Source organism: Sebastes umbrosus, chromosome 12 (assembly GCF_015220745.1).
Source record: "Sebastes umbrosus isolate fSebUmb1 chromosome 12, fSebUmb1.pri, whole genome shotgun sequence".
Lineage (NCBI taxonomy): Eukaryota > Metazoa > Chordata > Actinopteri > Perciformes > Sebastidae > Sebastes > Sebastes umbrosus.
The window spans coordinates 11846563-11866736 of record NC_051280.1 but is presented as its reverse complement, the minus strand read 5'-3'; the positions used below and the strand labels follow the sequence as shown (position 1 = coordinate 11866736).

The 20174-nt window shown below is 37.9% G+C and overlaps 1 protein-coding gene across 5 annotated transcripts in view; it reads right to left on the bottom strand.

Moving 5' to 3' along the window:
* Nucleotides 1-51: 51 nt before the first annotated feature.
* The window catches only part of si:ch211-106h4.9 (rab effector MyRIP), a 42696-nt gene continuing 22573 nt past the window's right edge, over nucleotides 52-20174 (bottom strand). For 4 of the 5 annotated variants that reach the window (XM_037787922.1, XM_037787921.1, XM_037787919.1 and 1 more), the window contains 13 exons: nucleotides 17258-17338; nucleotides 15651-15748; nucleotides 13415-13495; nucleotides 12526-12672; nucleotides 11920-12040; nucleotides 11118-11581; nucleotides 8333-10243; nucleotides 6736-6792; nucleotides 5865-6050; nucleotides 3441-3602; nucleotides 2084-2185; nucleotides 1860-1920; nucleotides 52-1339 (listed from right to left, as the gene is read on the bottom strand). In XM_037787922.1, the coding sequence (XP_037643850.1) occupies nucleotides 1320-1339; nucleotides 1860-1920; nucleotides 2084-2185; nucleotides 3441-3602; nucleotides 5865-6050; nucleotides 6736-6792; nucleotides 8333-10243; nucleotides 11118-11581; nucleotides 11920-12040; nucleotides 12526-12672; nucleotides 13415-13495; nucleotides 15651-15748; nucleotides 17258-17338 (3491 nt within the window). In that variant the 3' untranslated portion in view covers nucleotides 52-1319. The remainder of the gene's footprint in view (nucleotides 1340-1859; nucleotides 1921-2083; nucleotides 2186-3440; nucleotides 3603-5864; nucleotides 6051-6735; nucleotides 6793-8332; nucleotides 10244-11117; nucleotides 11582-11919; nucleotides 12041-12525; nucleotides 12673-13414; nucleotides 13496-15650; nucleotides 15749-17257; nucleotides 17339-20174) is intronic. The other variant, XM_037787923.1, reaches the window with a different exon arrangement.

The window sequence follows — 20174 nt, the reverse complement described above, 5'->3', positions numbered from 1 at the left end:
CCTCTCTATGTGAAGGACTTTTTATTTTCCATTCAGCTGCTGCTCAAGTTCATTTTAAGGACAGAATTTGAGTGTTCAGAGAGGAAAACGCCAAACCTCTGTGAGGAAAATGTAACTACAGAATATTATATTTACAGTTTAGCTTGATGAAGCATACCTAATGTAAAAAAGCTAAAAACTGCTATTTACTTTGCTCAGGTCACTCGTTTGTTAATGCAGCATCACAAAGAGCGAGAGGGGTCCAGGGTTGGAAATTATCACCAGCCACCAGCTAAATGCTGGTAAAATATGCAAGTGGCTGCTCGATTTTCTTCACTCACCAGCAAAAAAAAAACCATGGCAATCGGTAGCCAGTGGATTTAGGAATCCACCACAGTGGCAGGCGGAAAAAAAGTTAATTTCCAACCCTGGAGGTGTCACTGCTGAATGTTTGTTTTGAGACCATTCCTCTCAAAGACGGCTGTTATGTGGTGTTCCCACACCACCTTCACAAAGAGGAATGTCATATTTAGGTGTCATATCCTCATCTCAAAAATACAGACTAAATTCCACCTTCATCTGAGGAGCAAACAGGGTGCACAGTTTTACCTCGGTGCATAACATATTTTTACTTAATAAAGACAGAAAACAATATATTTGCTGATTGGTTTGTTGTACAAAATGTACACTGCAACTTTACAAAAACTGAAAAATACAGGTCTATATTTATTTAGACATGATACAGTAGTCTCATATTTTTCTGACATGCTATAATTTTTCCCACGTATGTGTAATCTGTATATTTATAATATGGTAACGGTAAAACTGTAAATTGCAGGTTTTAGTGTCTTTTAGTCACTGTACAGTATTTGTATAGCTTTATTCGTCTGCAAGTTAAATGGACAACTAATGATGTTCAAATGAAGTCTATAAAAAGTATTATAATTTAAAAAATAGGATTTTTTTTCACATGCTGTAATACAATAATGTAATCATTTCACTCTTTGGAAATCTAAAAAACTCAAACGTTGGTTATTTTCTAGTTAACTGAGGGTTTAACCTGCTCCTTCTCTTCACCAGATTGATCAATGCTGATACATTTTTAAAACTGTTAATAAAGTAGTTCATAAAGTTATCTACTGTAGATTTTGATAAGATGACACGAGAATCAACAGTTTCCTGCAGTGACACACAGTATTAGTGTCCCGTATTATTTGAGGCATGTTTAGTCTAAAAATAAAATTAAGGCAAATGGTATCTGAATGGGACTGGTCTGTCGGCTGCAGGGTGACTAGGTCAAGGCACTGCTGTGTTGGAGGCAAAGGTCCTGGCTCGATAATTTAGATTTCCTCCTTGTCTTCTGAGAGAGAGAATCAAACAAAATGGAGAAAAGAAAATTACACATTTATTTGTAATCCATATACATAGTGATTTACTATATTATAGGTACTATAATAAAAAATAAAAGTCAAACTTCCTATTGAATAGGTGGATATTTCATAAATATCAGCAATTTGTGGCGGTAACTGCCGTTTACTTGACAAACAACTCATAGTATTTGTTCAAAGATTACCCAGTCAAATCGAAATAATGCTACATATTAAATCTATGCAGGTTATGAGTATGAAGTACATTCAAAAACAGTATGCAAACTAAAATAAATAGCTGTTGCATCCTTTTGAAAGAACATTTAGTGAAGTTTAATTGTAGACTCCCAGTTTGATTTCCTGTTAGTATTAAACAGTATAACATATTACACTTTAACAGTTAAGTTTGTTTTATGCTGGAATTGCATCATTTCATGTTTGTTGATTTTTGTTTATACTATCTTGTAGTAACTAGTAATAGTATACTAAGACAATTATCACACTGTTTCTTACCTTTCACTGGTGGTGCAGGTAATCGCCTCCTCCGCTGTCTTGATGAGTCCACAGTGAAGGGCTGCAAGAAGACGTGAAGTTTTTTTATTATTCTTGCACAAGGTGTTTCACATAATGTTGTGGTAGTTACACTGATGATTTATCTATCTATCTATCTATCTAGATCTATCTATCTATCCATCCATCCATCCATCTATCTAATGTATATTAATGCAAACAGGTACCATAAAGGGAATGGTCTTGGTCTTAGTGAAGCGTGACTGTTGTGTCTCCACATTGAGGCCGGCACTCTTCAAAGCAGCAATTCTGGCCGAGATGTCACAAACCTGGAACAGAAACGACACAAACAAGTAACACAGTACATGTTTGATTAAGATCAGACTGATGTTATACTGTAGTTGTCACTGTACTTGCAGGCCAATCTGTGTTTTTATAAACTCATCACAAAGTATTCTAATTACTAATAAAAAACAGGAGACACTTTCTTAAAGGGGAACACCACCTAAATTAAGAATTCAAACTAGGGCTGTCAATCAATTAAAATATTTAACAGCGATTAATCGCACATTGTTTATCTGTTCAAAATGTATGAGAAATATTGCCAGAAACCCTCACAGGTACTGCTTATAGCATAAAAAATATGCTCAAATCATAATATGGCAGACTCAAGCCCAAAACAGCTGTCAGTGTGTCAGTGTGCTGACTTGTCTATGACTTTCCCCAAACTGCATGTGATTATCATAAAGTGGGCATGTCTGTAAAGGGGAGACTCTTGGGTACCCATAGAACCCATTTTCATTCACATATCTTGAGGTCAGAGGTCAAGGGACCCCTTTAAAAATGGCCATGACAGTTTATCCTCGCCAAAATTTAGTGTAAATACGTTATTTAGCCTCCTTTGCAACAAGCTTGTATGACATGGCTGGTACCAATGGATTCTCTAGGTTTTCTAGTTCCATATGATGCCAGTATCTTCACTCTAGCTTTAAGACTTTGCCCGCTACAACCTAAAAATCGCAAGTTGCGTTAATGCATTAAAGAAATTAGAGGCGTTAAAACAAATTTGCGTTAATGCATTAACTTTGACAGCCCTAATTCGAATATGTTATTTCCATGGCCTAGGAAAGTTCAATCAATATTTGTGATCATGAGCTACTCTCTCTCAAAGCCAGAAACCAGAGAAAGTATGTCTCAAACTTGTGATGTCATAGGGTATAAAGTCTGGAGCTGCTCCATAGACAATGAATAGGAGACTGATTTTATGGACCCACAGATTGTTTGTTGTCTTTTTTATACCTAAATGAGCTTTATTCTATTATAGTGTTGTCATTTGTGAAACAGAAAATGTTTCAATATACTTAGAACTCCCCTGGGTGCTCTCAGTGTCATCTAGAACATCTCTCCCCATTCATTGTCTTTGGAGCAGCGCCACACTTTATACACTATGATATCACAAGTTTGAGTTTTAGCACTCTAGTTTTTGGGACAGAGTTGTTCAAGTTCAAGTTACTTTTTGGACCGTCTTAGACTGTAGGAATAACATGTATGAAATTTGAAAATGGGCATTGTTCTTCAACCCACCTGTAGCTCAGACTGTTGAACCTTAGCAGCTGCTGATGCTACCTGCTCCTCCAGGAAGGACAGCTCCATGTCGGACGTATTGCTGCAAATGCCCCTAGCGCACGTCTCCAGGTCACTCAGCTCTGCCTCCAGACCGTACACCTCTCCAGCTGTCATGTAAACCTGCAGCATGTCCAGTTCAACACAACATTAACTTCAAAACATGGTCATTTAAATTGAAAACAGGACTAATTGCAATTATCTAACTCATCTAAAGTTGATCAATCAATTTAGCAACAATTAAGGCCCTTAAAAAATATTCAAAATTGTTAAACTTCATTTTCCGAGGTATCAGGTTTTGTAGCTTGTTTTCAATATGTATATTTGTCCAAAGAGGTTGTTTGCTAACGTTTGCAGGAATTTAAATCACATTGTAGGTGCATAGTGGGATTCTGTGTAGTTTATTATGGAATCCGTAAATTACCATAATGGTTCTCAAAGTTTTGATGACCGCCAATTTCAGGAGCCAGCATATAATTTAGGGCCACACAGGAAAAGCACACAAATAAAGAAATATCTTTGCCATCTCACTTCCACATTGAACTGCTGAGTTGTCCACCGAAATGTCTAACTTTAGCTAACAGCACTAGCATTGATGACAGAGCGTAATTCCCACGACAGTCTCGAGGCACCACTATTTGCCATGCCACCAGTGAGTCACAGCTTATGACATTTTTTTTGTGACATGTTTTAATGATATAAATAGTTTTGGGCATACTGTACGACTTTCTTATGAAATAGCTATGGCGTTTTCCACATATTTTTTCAATACTATACTATGACTTTCTTCACAACTTTTTTTCAATACTATACTATGACTTTTTTCATATTTTGACATGCTATACTACGACTCTTCACATTTTTCGACATACTATACTATGACTTTTAAAATCTTTTCTGCATACTATACTACGACTTTTTTTCGACGTACTATACTATGATTTTTTTTTCGACGTACTATACTATGATTTTTTTTTCAACAAACTATACTGTGACTTTTTTTATTTTTTTGACATACTATACTGTGACTTTTTTTCAACGTAATATACTATGATTTAAAAAAAAAATGTCTACATACTATACTATGACTTTTTTTAAACATACTATACTATGATTTTTTATTTTTTCGACATACTATACTATGATTTTTTATTTTTCCAACATACTATATAAACTATGACTTTTTCAACATACTCTAAGATGACTTTTGTTCTTTTGGACATACTATACTATTACTTTTTTATTTTTTTTGGACATACTATACTATGACTTTTTCATCATGTTTCGATACACTAGAGTATGACTTTTTTCATATTTTGACATGCTATACTACGACTCTTCACATTCTTTCAACATACTATACTATGACTTTCTAATTGTTTTCTGCATTTGACATACTATACATTGATTTGAGGTCCTATACTATGACTTTTTCGACATATGACTTTTTTTGACATACTACAATATGACTTTGTATTTTTTCGACACACTATACTATGACTTTTTCAATTTTTTCAAAATACTATCCCATAACTTTTTTCGACATTCTATGCTATGACATTTTTTCAACATACTATGTTATGACTTATTTTTTCGACATACTATACTATGACATTTTTTATTTCTTCCACATACTATATAGTCTATATACTATGTATGTATGTATGTTCAAAAAATAAAAAAGTCATATTATAGTATGTTGGAAAAAAAATCATAGTATAGTATTTCGTATAATAAAAAAAGTCATAGTACAGTAACAGTATGTCGAAAAAAAGATAACACAGGATGTCTAAAAAATAAAAAAGTCAAAGTATAGTATGTTGAAAAATAAAAAAAAGTCATAGTATAGTACGTGGGAAAATTAAAAAAGTCATAGTATAATATGTCGAAATATGAAAAAAAGTCATAGTATAGTACGTGGGAAAATTAAAAAAGTCATAGTATAATATGTCGAAATATGAAAAAAAAGTCCTAGTATAGTATGTTGAAAAAAAGTCATTGTATATTATGTTTAAAAAAAAGTCATAGGTCCGAAAAAAACCCAGTCATAGCATGTCGAAAAAAAATCATAATATAGTAAGTCAAATTTTTTTTTAAACTCATAGTATAGTATGTTATAAAAACAAAAACAAAAACATAGTATTGTATTTGGAAAAATAAGTCATAGCATAATATGTCGAAAAAAAGTCATAGTATAGTAAGTAGGAAAAACAAAAAAAGTCAAGACAACATTCTTGAACAAACGCACTTGGTTACATTCCACTACTGTTAAAATGTAAAAACTGGTCTGTAGTATAATGTTACTGCACACTGAAAACATCATCAGCTAAAATCTAATCAGCATTTATACATAAATAAATATAAATAATAAAAAGCTGAACTTACGTTCTCCTCCAGTCTACAGAACTGTTGATCTAGTTTCTTGGGGTCTGTGTTTGGGGGCAGCGAAGTGTTGGAGAGTCGGGGGCCGTCTCCTCCCTCTGCCCCCTGCAGCAGCAGCAGCTCTTCAGTGGCGTTCAGCACCTTCAGGACCTCAGTGGTGATGCTGCGCAGAGACACCGCCGAGTACCTCTACAACACACAGACAGGCGGACGGATATCTCTGTAATATTTTGCAGTACAATAAGAAATACATTTAACCTGAACTGTTTTATGTTAAAAAAAACCAAAAAAAAAACCAGAACAATTAGGCTTAAACTTTGTACCCTCAAAATGTGTTGGAATAAGGAGTGTGGCTGGTTGTTTACCTTACTTCTGCTGTCTGCTTTGCGAATTATGGATAATTATATGCAAATTTTGTAGAGCTGCATAAAGCTGCTGTCCATAATCCATAATATATAATGATTGTGATGTGGATGTTGTGGATGTCTTGCTGCATGACAATGATGTTGCTGTAATGTGTAATTATTATTATTTTTTTTTAATATCTTCTAATAAACTAAGTGTCAAAAAAGGGGTAAACTCAGATACTTTGCTTTAAATGATGTCCAAACAAAAGAAATCATTTTCACACTTCTGTGGGGGAGGGACTTCTATCATATCCACAGTGAATGACATGATTGGATAATACATAGGTGGCCAACATGGGCCTGATGTGACCAGCATTGGAAGGTAAAGTTATGAAATTAGATGCACGCATGAAGAAATGAGACTGAGAGAAGAAAATGTGAGTGAAAAAGTGCAAATGAAGTACACCTGCTTCTTAATCTACAATGATCACCACATGCTGTCTTCCTAAAGCAAAACAAGGTCTCACCTGCTCCAGCAGAGTTGATATAAACTGTATTGTTTTGTAAAGCTCCATGTCACTACCCTACAGCACACAGAGAGGAGCACAGAAGAAGAAAACACAGGACAGACAAAAAACAGCATCAAGCAGAGTTGATTAGTAGTTTGTTACATTGCATAGAAGAAGCTTAGACGGAGTGTTACTCAGATGTGAGGTTTTCTTTAAAGTGAGCCTATCTTTAATAGTTCATTTCAGACCTATAGATTTGCTCAGCCCCTCTGAAAAGCAGAACATAATCTATTCTCAGTTCTCTCAACTGGTCGTCAGATGCAAACATTTGCATGTTGGAGGTATTTATGGTATTCATGCCACATTTATAACCTAAAGGTATGGAGTATGAGTTATTTTTTTTAAATATTATTAGGGCTGTCAATCTATGAAAATATTGAATCGTGATTAATCGCATGATTGTCCATGAATAATCAAGATTAACTGCACATTTAGTATCTGCTCAAAATGTATCTTAAAGGGAGATTTGTCAAGTATTTAATACTCTTATCAACATGGGAGTGGGCAAATATGCTGCTTTATGAAAATGTATGTCTATACTTATTATTGGAAATCAATTACAAACAGAAAGCTATGACAAATATTATCCAGAAACCCTCACAGGTACTGCATTTAGCATAAAAAATATGCTCAAATCATAACAGGGCAAACTGCAGCCCAACAGGCAACAACAGCTGTCAGCATGTCAGTGTGCTGACTTGACTATGACTTGACTATGACTTGCCCCAAACTGCATGTGATTATCATAAAGTGGGCATGTCTGTAAAGGGGAGACTTGTGGGTACCCATAGAACCCATTTTCATTCACATATCTGGAGGTCAGAGGTCAAGGGACCCCTTTGAAAATCGCCATGCCAGTTTTTCCCCACAAAAATTTAGCGCAAGTTAGGAGCGTTATTTAACCTCCTTCGCGACAAGCTAGTATGACATGGTACCAATGGATTTCTAGTTTCATATGATGCCAGTTCCTTCACTCTAGCTTTAAAACTGAACCCGCTACAACCTAAAAGTCGCAAGTTGCGTTAAAGAAATTAGTGGCGTTAAAATTAATTTGTAGTAAGGCGTTTTTATCGCATTAACCTTGACAGCCCTAATTATTATATTTGTGTTGTTGTTGAAAAAAGTGAAAGAGTGTAGCACGGTAGAGAATGATGCACTAAAACCAAAATCATTTAGCAGATGCCAATTGATAAATTTAGAGTTGAATGAATTGGAATGGAAAAAAAATAGTTTAACATTTCAATGAGAATAGGCACTGCTCTGCTTTCAGAGAGGCCAGCGGAAGTAAGGCTGTAGCATCAACCTCAACGGTGTGTTTTATTGCTGATGAATTCAACTTTTCATTTGTTAAAAGGAACAATCTGTTATTTTGCTTTCAAAAATGACACAGCCTCACTTTAATGTTAAAATCCCAATATGCTGTTAGTGGAGAATACAGGCTTTTGAAACTACATCTGATTTTTGTTACTCCGGCAGGGAGTGTTGGCCACCGACAGTAATGTTGCATGTATTATGTATCACTATACAGAGTGAGATAAAAAAACATAGTTCTTACATTTTGAATGTCTTCAGGTGACAGTAAACCTTCCTGAAGAGAAGACGTGCTGTTCTGCTCCGTGTCAGCTGTATTTTCTTCTTTGGTTTCTTCAAGTCTTTCATTTCTTTCACAATCTCCCTCTGCAGCACCTCCCTGTGTCTCCATCATTTTCCACTCAGTCGTCACTTTTCTTTCTTCTTGTTCGTCGTCATCCTTTTCTATTCTTTTACACGTCAGTTTGGTCTCTTCGATGTCAAATTTTTTTACTTGTGCATCTGTATCTTTTTCCTGCCGCTCTTTTTCATCTCCGCCTGTAGCATCTCCACTCTCCTCTTTTCTGGAAATGTCTCTTGCATTTTCTCCTGGTCTTTCTCTCACAGCCGACTCTGGCATCACGTTATCGCCTCGACTTTGAAACTCTTTTGCACTTCCTGTGTCCTTTGATGCATTTTTGCTTTGAGCATCGACCGCGTTGTCCTTGAATCCTCCAGTTGTTACATCGGTCTCTACTTCCTCTGCCTCTCTATTTTTGCTCCCATTTTTCGCAGCTTCATCCCTCAATGTCTCTACCTGCATGTCCTCCAAAGTCATCATCAACATGCCGCTGATTACTCTGTCAAACTCTGCATTTTCCTCATCGCTGTCTGCTGCAATATCCTGACTCTCTTCGCTTTCTCTAATCTTTCCCTCTTCCTGTCTCTCTTCTCCTTCCTCTTTGTTAGGCCACTTCGCCTCTGGCTGATATCCTCGTTGGACTTTTGGCTCATGTAAGGATATTATCTCTTGTCTTGCCTCTGTCTCTTTTTCTTTTTTAGCCTCTTTCAAAAGTTCTACTTTTTCTTCACACATGTGCCCCTTTACCATCCTTTTATCCTCGTCTGTTACTATCTCCTCCGTGGATTCTTTCTTTTCCTTTACCTCTGTTTTATCCTGGACAACTTTTGTCTTTCTTTCCTCAATTTCATCCCTTAAATCAAACATTTCCACGTCCAAATCTCCAAATGATTCTCTCCTCTCCGGATTCTTTCCCATTGCTTCCTCCCTCTCAATTCCTCCTTCATTTATTTCCTGTTCCACCTCCACCTCATTCACTCCAACTCTATCCAGCTCATCCTCAGTGGAAGAAAACTGAGAACCACGAACTAAACTGGCCAAATCGCACAGTTGAGATGCCCGGGTTTCTTTATCCTCCTGCCGTTTCCACAACTTCCCTTCGTCTATCGCTTCCTCCCCCTCTTCACCTCTGCCTGCTCGGTCCAACTCATCCTCCGTGGATGAATATTGGGTGGCGTTGGCTTGATTAGCTAATCTGCACACTTTCACCGCCAGCTCCTCCTCCTCATCCTCTCCTGTCTTCTCTTCATCGGTCAGACCAACTCTGTCCAGCTCATCCTCTGTGGAGGAGAACATGTTAGCCCTGACCTGTTTTTCCAGCCGACAGAGTTTAGAAGTGAGTCCGTCTGTCTTTTCCTCCTCCGTATCTTCATCCCTGTCTCCCTCCCATTCTTCTTCACTCTGGCCATCTTTGTCCAAGTCATCATCAGTCGAAAGGTACGTGAGCCTTGACTGTGCGATGAGCCTGTATAATCTGTATTTCATCTCTTCATCCACTTCCTCATCTTCATCCGTTCTTCCTTCATCCAAGTCGATCTCCATCCTCCACCGACTCTCAACTTCTTCATCTCTGCCCTCGGTCCCTCGTCTCTTTTCCTCCCTCCGTCCATTATCACCGGCATCTCTCGCTTCTCCATCAACTTCTTCTAGCTGTTGTAGATTTAATGTGACCTCCTGTTCCATCTGATTGGCTACATGACCTGTGATGTCACTCTCAAGTTGAAAAGGTTCAGGGGTCGTGCCTCCGGAGGTCAAAGTGTCAGGGGTCGTAGCATCAGACGGATTTTGGGAATGGTTGTCTTTCTCGCTGTAATCCTGTAAATTTAAGAAATAATACATTATAGATAGAGATAAATATATTTGAGAATAAACTTTTTGTGGTGAATAAAGCAGTATTTTCTCCCTAATGTTTATAAACTTTGCATTTGAGCATCTTACATTTTACATTTATGTGAGGAAATGTAGCAATTTGTTCCAGCTTGAATGTAGTTTGTTGAATGAGGTGTTGATTAAACTTTATGGTCATTTTTGAGGCTGTAGTTTGTGGTGCCTTTGAACTGTATTATGATATACTGAGAGGTGTTTCTAATATTTTGTCCAACCCCATTAATAACAATTAGGAGAGACAAGACAGCAGATATTTTTATAATTAGTATATATGGAATATAGGTTACTATCTAATGATTATTTTCATTTCCGATTAATCTTCTAATCTCATTTATTACACTTTTTTTAATTATTAGATTTAGGTTTGGTCCAATCAACCTCCTAAAACCCCCAAATATTAAATTTAAAATCACATAAAAAGCACATCTTCACATTTGAGAAGCTCAAACCAGAGAATACTGTATTTGCCTTTTTTGCTTGAGTAATCAACTGTAACAATCATTTGATTATCAAATGTTGATCTTTTTCGTATTTTGATATTATTTTTTTTCATATTTTGATATACAAGTGCTGTTCTGCATTCATATTTAAACAGCTCTACTGCTGCTGTAATCCAGAGTTTAAATTCATGACATTTAAAGAAATTTAACGAGTTAAAGTACCAGAATTGGCAGTTTCATATGTTTATGTAAAGCTTACTTGGCTACATCATTATTTTAATTTAATTATTTTCTGCTATGAATCAAAGATCTTCCCATCTCATTTCATGTCATAAGTTTGTACTGTAGTTTTTATTTCTTACCACAGAAGATGACAACTCTTTTTTACTCCTCCTTTTCTTCCGTGATCTCCTGACTTTTCTCACATCTGGCTTGGCAGCCACCTTGCTCTCCTCTTCCTCTCCGGCTCCTCCCACATTAAAGTTCACATCGATGATGCTGGTCCTGCAGGATGGTGAAGGTAGCCCGATCTCCGCAGGCACCTTCCTCTTAAAAACAGCCAGCAGGGATTTATTTGACTTCCAGTTCCCCTCAGAGTCTGAAAACAGATTGTCTGTGCTGCTCGTCAGCGGGGACGGGATCCCATCGTGGGCGTCGGGCTTGGGTTTGGTTTCGTTGTCAGAGTTCATGCCTTCATAGGCGGACACCACTTCAGACTCCTTCTCCAAGACACTGAAGACCAGGCTCTTCCTCCTGGTCAGCAGGCTAGGACGAGACAGCTGGGCACTCTGCAGGGCGATCCAGTTCCCATCTGGGCTCTTCAGCACTGAGGACACCCCCCCGCATGTGAGCACACACACACACACACACACACACACACAGATATCATGCAGACAAGCAGAGGCCATACGCCAAACAAGCAAACCACACAAAGTAAAACCACACATGCAGCAACATAAACAAACAAAAACAAACACAGTGGAGAAAGTAGATATTAGCTGACATTGACTAGAAATTTTTCAAATTTATCTGATTACTTTGATGATCGATCAAGTTAACTTGTCTTTGTTGATAGTAAATTGAACACTGTGAATGAGCAAATGTAACCAACTAAAAGAACGATGACCGGCGGGTTTAAAAAGTTAAAGAGCAACAAGATCTTACCAGCGTTGTCCAGCCGGTCTACACTCTTCCAGGCTGACCCGCCTCCGTCTTTCTTTAGAGAGGAGTCCTGTATCAGACCTGGAAGGTCATTGTCCAACAATGACAAGCCAGTGTGTGACATCTGAGAGGAGACAGATGGCAAATAAAAATGATTGATTGTCATCTCACAGTCACACTGGATATCTGCAGTAAGGTAAAGAGCATTATGACCAGTTTAACCAGCAGAGGTCAGCACATGATGAGAAGATTTATGGTGCAAAAAACACATGTAGATAAACACAACATATCATCCTTTTTTCTCACAACCCCATGATGTAAAAGTACTAAGCAAAGTAAACTACAAGTAAAGATCCTTCATTTAAAATCAAACTATCTTAGAGAAATTTAGAGGGGATTTCTTTTTTTTGCTAACAACTCAGACAATCTGAACTCAGACAGTTTTTTTGTAAAAGGTCTCAAGCCAAAAAGGTTGGCAACCCCCTGGTTTAATCTTTAATAATACATACAAGTACAGTACTTGAGTAAATTAACTTTTCCCCACTGTTTTTTTACATGGACCCTGTACATTTAATGTACGGTAAAACAGTGAGTGTGGCTTTTTTTTACCCAAAAATCTGGTTGGTGCTTCAGGGAGCTGGAGGCTTGATCATAGTCGGACTGATGATGACGATGAAGGTCAGTGTTGTGTTCAAGTGGCCAATCCTGGTCATAATCTGTCCTGATCTCATACAAAGTCTTCCTCCTACTAATAATCTAAGATACAGAGACGATGAAGAAGACGATTAGTATTGCAGATGGCTCTGTACAAATATAAAACACAAAATCAGCTGGTTCTAATGGTTTTGTTTTATTATGTGCAGGAGGTACAAATGTAGTAGCAAAACAGCTGACTTACATTTGAGTATTACACAATGGCTTTTCACTAGGTCTGTCAATCGATTCAAATATTAAATCGCGATTAATCACATGATTGTCCGTGATTAATCACAAATTATTTTTATCTGTTCAAAATGTACCTTAAAGGAAGATTTGTCAAATATTTAATACTCTTACCAACATATGTATATATTTATTATTGGAAATCAATTAGCAACACAAAACAATGACAAATAGTGTCCAGAAACCCTCACAGGTACTGCATTTACCATAAAACAATATGCTCAAATCATAACATGGCAAACTCAAGTCCAACAGGCAACAACAGCTGTCAGTGTGTCAGCGTGCTGACTTGACTATGACTTGCCCTAAACTGCATGTGATTATCATAAAGTGGGCATGTCCGTAAAGGGGAGACTCGTGGGTACCCATAGAACCCATACTCATTCAGATATCTTAAGGTCAGAGGTCAAGGGACCCCTTTGATAATTACCATGCCAGTTTTTAGGCATGGTAATTATCACCAGAATTTAGATTGATGTTTGGAGCGTTATTATCTGTTACTATACAAAGTGAGTGTTTGCAGCTCAGAAATAAAAAACTATATTTTCTTTCTTACTTTTTGCACAATAGTTTTGGACAGTTCCTCAATGAGCTCTCCTCTGTGCTCCCGCAGATAACGAGCCTCATTCTGCTTCTCCTGGTGAACAAACGCACAAATAAGAAAGCTCATTAGCCCCACGCACACACAAATACACACTATAAGCTGATTACTCTTCTAACATACATGCTTCTAACATGCTATATATATATATATATTTGCTGTATTCCGTTCAAAAGCTTTGGGATACTTTAACAGATTAGTGAGAAGTAAATATTTTCTAGCATAGTAGTATTAGTACTTTTTTAGAAAATGGCTGCAGAGCCAGAAATGTACATTGGGATTTATCTTACAGATAGTTCTGGAGTTATAAATATTTAAAGGATTTATTGAAGTTGTGGACACCCAGTAGAAGACATGCATTACGCTTCTGTAGCCCCATTGCAAAACATTATGTGATATGAACAAATACTCAGAGATTAAATGCGATAGTGGTCGCATCCTTTGTAGTTGTTTACTGCCTCTTTGTATTAATCGAGTGTCTCTTTGTGGCGGCTTGTGTCTCTTTCAGGAATGAGTCCCAAAACCCAGAAATGAGTTAGCATTTTTGCACTTCCGGTTCCCTCGTCTCGAAGTCAGTGTGTTTTGGGGGTATTTTTTTGGTTAGATGCCTGAAATAAGGTCTGTGGTTAACACAAACTTAAGAGATTTTAAAGTTTTGTTCTACGACATAAAATACGTCAGTAAATACCCAACTCGTGAATTTTGAAGCTTTTAAGTGTCTTAAAAATGGCACGGCTAAATGAAACTACTAAGCGTCATCACACCGAACACTAGTCCACCTTTAGTTTAGTGGTGGTGATGTTGAAGTCACGGACCATGGTGTAGTTTGTTTGTAGTTTGTTTATAGCCTAACGTTAGCTTTTTAATTCTGGCGATTGCATTTATACTTCAAAAATCATAAAAGTGGTGTTCATTGGAGATTATCTTGCTGAACAACACATGTAGGTATCATAAACGTTTGTTTGCCACGGAGCTTATTTTCTGCCATAATCCAAAACCCAATGGAAAAATCCAAGTGGCTTTTTGTCTAGGGAACCCGGGCGATGCTAACTTCCTGGTTGGCCTACAAAAAAACGTCATCCCAGGAGCACTCTATTGGCCGTCTCTTGTTGTCTCAGATGCTTCTGTTGGTTGAAAAACTGCAGCTAAACATTAGTATTTCCTTCAAACTGGAGATGAAGCGAGTCTGTCATACTTCGGTCCAAAACTTCCTGACAGAGCAGATCCACACTGACACTCCTATATTCATATACACTCCTATATTATATTAAATACTTGAGCACAATATGCTAAATATTTTAGATGCAGGTTATTCTGCTCTTCTGATTTAAATCGCTTGAATAATAATTTTACTGTATTTCAATGAAATACACAAATATAACACAATCAGGACATCCCTACTTTTAGCGGAGCTCTGTGACTTTCCAATAAGAAAGTCTGTTTAAACAGATGCTGTTGCCTAGGAGCCGCTTGACCACTTGTGCCCATCAAGCCTGTTCAGTGACCCATCCATGTGTCAAAGCCTCCCTCATGTGGGATGTTAGTGCACAAACCTTCTACATCTAAGGAGATGAGGTAAGCCTGATCGTCAACAAAATCAATGATTTGTAGAAAGTTTGTCATATCAAGTGTCTCTTTTCAGGTTGATAAACTAAAAGGCACTTTAAATTGAATTAAATTAATTATTTTCCTTATCAGTAGAGTTTGTTATTAACAGTGATCTTAAATTGTGAAGTAAAAGTAACTTCTTTATGTTCAATATGTCCAGTTCCATTTTTGTTGGCCTAACAATGACCCTGACGTTGTCTTATACTGAGGTATTAAACTGTCATTTGGATTGCAGCATAATCCTGATGGTTTTCCATAATCTGATTTAAACTCTGGCTCAAAAGAGAAAAAGCAGAGAAGTCAGATTAAGGAGGAACGTGATGAAAGGACTGCAGAGGACACTTATCAAAGTATGTGGATTGCAGACCAATAAACAATAACAAACTGCAGCATCTACAATACATCACTGTCTGAAAATCATTTACAGAAAAAGGTCATTATAGTGAACGGTTGTGAATTAATGTCAAAGAAAACAAATTAAACAGCAGTTTTTGGAACTGAAAGTGCAAGACACTAGTATGCACAGAGGCATGTAAGCAATCCAACAATACATGACTATTTATAAGATGTGAACATAAATAACCTGACTGGCAGTGTCAAACTCAGCCTTGGAGATGGCCTCGTCTATGGCCTCCTCTGCCACCCGCAAGGCCACAGTGATCGTCTCTGCCACGCTGTGCTCTGAACACAAACAAACAATGATCACTTGTTACCTGAATGATCCTTAAAATACAATTGAAATCAAAGCAAAAACACAGGAGGGAGTTAAGTGCATCATTTTCAGTTGAATTCTGTTTTCACATCGTTTGTTATTAATCTGTTTTCACTTCCTCCTTTGTGTTATAGAGGAACTACAAACAGGGATGTGACTTCAAGGCCAGTGCAGCTTTTCAATCATGTTTGCGGTCACTTATCATGTTAGTGCAGCGAACTGCGAGAGTGAGGAGAAGTGAGGACATAGCGAGACGACAAACAAGAGAGCAGAACAGACTGAAAACATTTCTCCGCTGTTTCATCTGCTGTAAAGCATTAGATTCATGGCAGCTGGGAACAAATATGAGTTTATGGATTCATGAGAGGATTACAATGAATGACCCCAAAATGACCTTGAAGTGGATAATGTGGCCACAGAGGAGCAGTTGCGTCGACTTTCTTATGGAGATTGAATTAAGCACTCGCTGTTACGAGGCAGCTGCCCCGGGGGCCTAAAGATGACAGTTTCACTGAAATGATTTTATATAAACTGACATGGAAAGAGTCTTATGACGACTGCTGAATTTTTACCTTTCTTTGACCTCAATCTTGAGGCCCTGTCATGTAGAGGGGGCCTCTAATTTTAACAGACCCGTTTTTGGCAAATAGTCTTATTCACTTTTTTCTTGCAGAGAGTCACGCAAGAAGTTCAGTGCCACTCTCAAATCTGCCCATTCAATATGAAGATGGATCCAGCAGCTGGTTAGCTTAGCACAAAAACTGCAAACAGGGGGAAACAGCCAGCCTGGCTCTTTTCAACATAACAAAATTCACCTGCCAGCACCTCTAATGCTCAGTAATTAACACGCATCTTGTTTAATCACTACAAAAACAAAATGGAAAGGGCCTCGAAGTTGAAGCTGTAGCTTCATATTTACCATACAGATAACAGTGGTATCAATCTCCTGATGTAACTCTCGGCAAGACAGCTGATATTTCCCCAAAACGTCAAAGTTTTGCTTTAATATATCTGTTGATATTGTGATTATATGATGCCGATTCTTAAAGGTTCTCCATATGATATCCAGAGTATTAATATAGCAGCAAACAGCTATTTGCTATGTAAAGTTATAGAGAAGTAATGTCTACCTGAGCAGAGAATGAAGTCGCTCTCCTTCTGTGTTCGTTGTAATCAGAGTTTCTCCGTGCTTTGTTTACATAATCATACATAATCATTTATTTTCTTTCTTCTGCTATTCAGTGCACAATTAATTAGAAATGCTGCACATAAACATATGTTAACTGAAAATATGTAGGCGTGCAGGCCTATATAGTGTTATAACTGAAGTTCTTCTTCTGGTTTTGCATTTGTATTACCAGAAGATGTCTTGACACAGGAATCAAAAACTGTGTAAAATTGTATTAATCCAAAAAAGAATTTACAAAATGCTTCACATAAATAGGTGTAAATAAGGATCAGTGAAATCATATCTGCACCTTGAGTTTGTCTGTAGAAGGTTGAGTCACTCCCACAGAAGCTGCCCTCGTTGCAGATACTCTCCTCGTAGGCGCTGCTCTCTGCGACACACACAGACAGACACACAGACACACACACGTTGACATGTACATGGAAAGACAGAAACTCTTTTTAGGGCTATCAAAGGTAACACAATAATAACAGGCCTGTTTTAAAGCTAGAGTGAAGACACTGGTATCATATTATACTAGAAACCATAAGCAATCCATTGGTACCAACCATGTCATGCTAGCTTTTCATGGAGGAGGATAAATAACGATTTATAAATTTATAAATAATTATTTGATTTCCAATAATAAATATACACATACATTTGCATAATGCAAGCATATTTGCCCAACCCCATGCTGATAAGAGTATTAAACACTTCACAAATCTCACTTTAAGGTACATTTTGAACAGATAGAAAATTTGTGATTAATTTGCGATTAATCGCGATTAACTATGGACAATCATGTGATTAATCGCGATTAAATATTTTAATTGATTGACAGCCCTAGTTTTCATTTGATCATTTGGGGCATTAAGCAACTAGAATTACCGCCTCGCAGTTGTATGCCTCCACCAACCAGTCAAGTTGCAGTTTCCATCCATGTCTGTCCAAAATGTCATCACTTGATTTATTTAATCTCAATAGACATTTCTGTGAAATTGTCATAATTAGTATATGAATTCTCGAGTTATTTCCAAAAACATGTTTTGTGAGGTGACAGTGACCTTGACCATCAAATTCTAATCAGTTCATCCTTGAGTTCAAGTGGAGGTTTGAATTTGAAGAAATTCCCTCCAGGCGGTCCTGAGAGGGTCGTTCACTTTTAAAGTGTGTATGGTGCATCAACTATTAACAGTATATTGTCTCTAATAATAGAAAATGTCATAGCAATGGTGATAATTATTTTGCATTTGCTATTCATGCAGACATCTGAAATGAATTATCCCTAATGAGATTTTTTTTCCTCATGAGAGTATTGTTTCATTTGTTGTCAAGTTTTCCCTCAATCACTGCAAGATATCTATTATTATATAGATCTGGACGGAGATACATGGGATGTGACTCTCCATCGCCTTCGCTGTACTAAAAAGAAGTTAGCAGATACTATATGTGAGCATATAAAGTAAAGTATAAAGAAACTAATCTTCCAAAATATAAATTAAATGTTATTGCCTCTGCGTCTCAGATTGCTAGACAACTGATCCTTCTTAAGGAAGGATGAAACACAACCCACCTACACACACTGGATAAGAGATCTAACGTAGATTTTGCAATTAAGATAAAGTTAGATTCACTCTTAAGCCGGGCTCAGACTACAGCCTTTGACGTGAGAAAAAACTAAAGCAGAAGGTTAAATGAGCCTGGATGAGAAAATGGTTTGGAAGACACGGTCAATACGGGTTGTTTATTCTTCAGCGAGAACTGGAGGTGATATTAATTTTTTCAGTTTTAATATCTGCCAACAGTAGTATGCTATAGCTAACGTCACACCTCTTCTTAACATACAGCAATCGAGCGACTCTAGCGAATGGAGCGTGAAAAAAAAAACTACGAGTGATTTCACTCTCTATTACATAGAGAGCACGATATTGTTTAACAGTCAGTTACTGTCAGCGTCGATTTTGTGAAAATAGGTTTGAGATGCATGAAACTTTGCATAAATAGAGCCAGGGCGAGCAGATTTTCAAACAAGCAACACATCATTTTGCCTGTTCTCTGATGCACAGAGCAGAGAACATCTTCACTGGGAAAAACTGAAACAATCTGATGTTCACTCGTTTGCATCGTGTCCAGTTCAAGCCCCCAGGAAGAGCGCCGGGCTTTGAAGCAAATGTTTGCAGTGGCCAAACGGTGGTAAAACTTCATGTGAATCAGCCCCAGATCGAGGCTGGACCGAGGGCTGGCACAGGGAGTTAAAGAAAACGCTACTGCGCCTGCTCTATGGGCCCAATGGATGTGCCCATAGGAATGAACGAGAGCTAGCCTACAACGCTGTATCCAGTTCTGTTTATACATCCATGGTCCAGTTAGGAAGAGGTGTTAGCCTCAATGGCTAGAATGTTATCGTTGCTTGGTAACACCATCAGCTGCTCCGGCTCGTCTCTCTCATTGGCTATTGTGGTCCCGCTCGGAAAGTATTGAAGTAATCCTCCAGATTTTGACTCCTAAATATCAAACATGCTTGAAATTATTTGGGGCGACCCCGATGAGACCAAACAGTTTGGGAGGTTTAATTCTGGATCTATAAACCGCTCATATTACCAGATAATCTGGGCTGAACATCGGTACCAACAAAGGTCCCAGACCAGATTTCTCCTCCGATTGTCGGGAGAGGTGAATTGGGTTTAAATCAGCCCAAAACTCCTTTAGTCTGAGCCCGGCTTTAGAGGATCTACTGATCTGACAGCCATTCAATAATTTTGTTTACTTCATTTTTGATTTAATTTCTTTTCTTGACAAAGGCGACAGGGTCAGACCCGAAGCTCATTGATGCACATGGGGAGCGAAGGCTGGCCCGTGTTGTCTGATCCAACAGAAGAGCTACTGTAGCTCAAATTGCTGAAAAAGTTAATGCTGGTTCCGATGGAAAGGTGTCCGAACACACAGTGCATCACAGTTTGTTGTGTATTGGTCTGCGTAGCCGCAGACCAGTCAGGGTGCCCATGCTGACCCGTGTCCACCGCCAAAAGCGTCTACAATGGGCACATGAGCATCGGAACTGGACCACGGAGCAATGGAAGAAGGTGGCCCGGTCTGATGAATCACGTTTTCTTTCATCATCATTCTTTCATCATGTGGATGGCAAAGAGGTCGAGGTGTTGACTCGGCCTCCAAATTCTCCAGATCTCAATCCAATCGAGCATCTGTGGGATGTGCTGGACAAA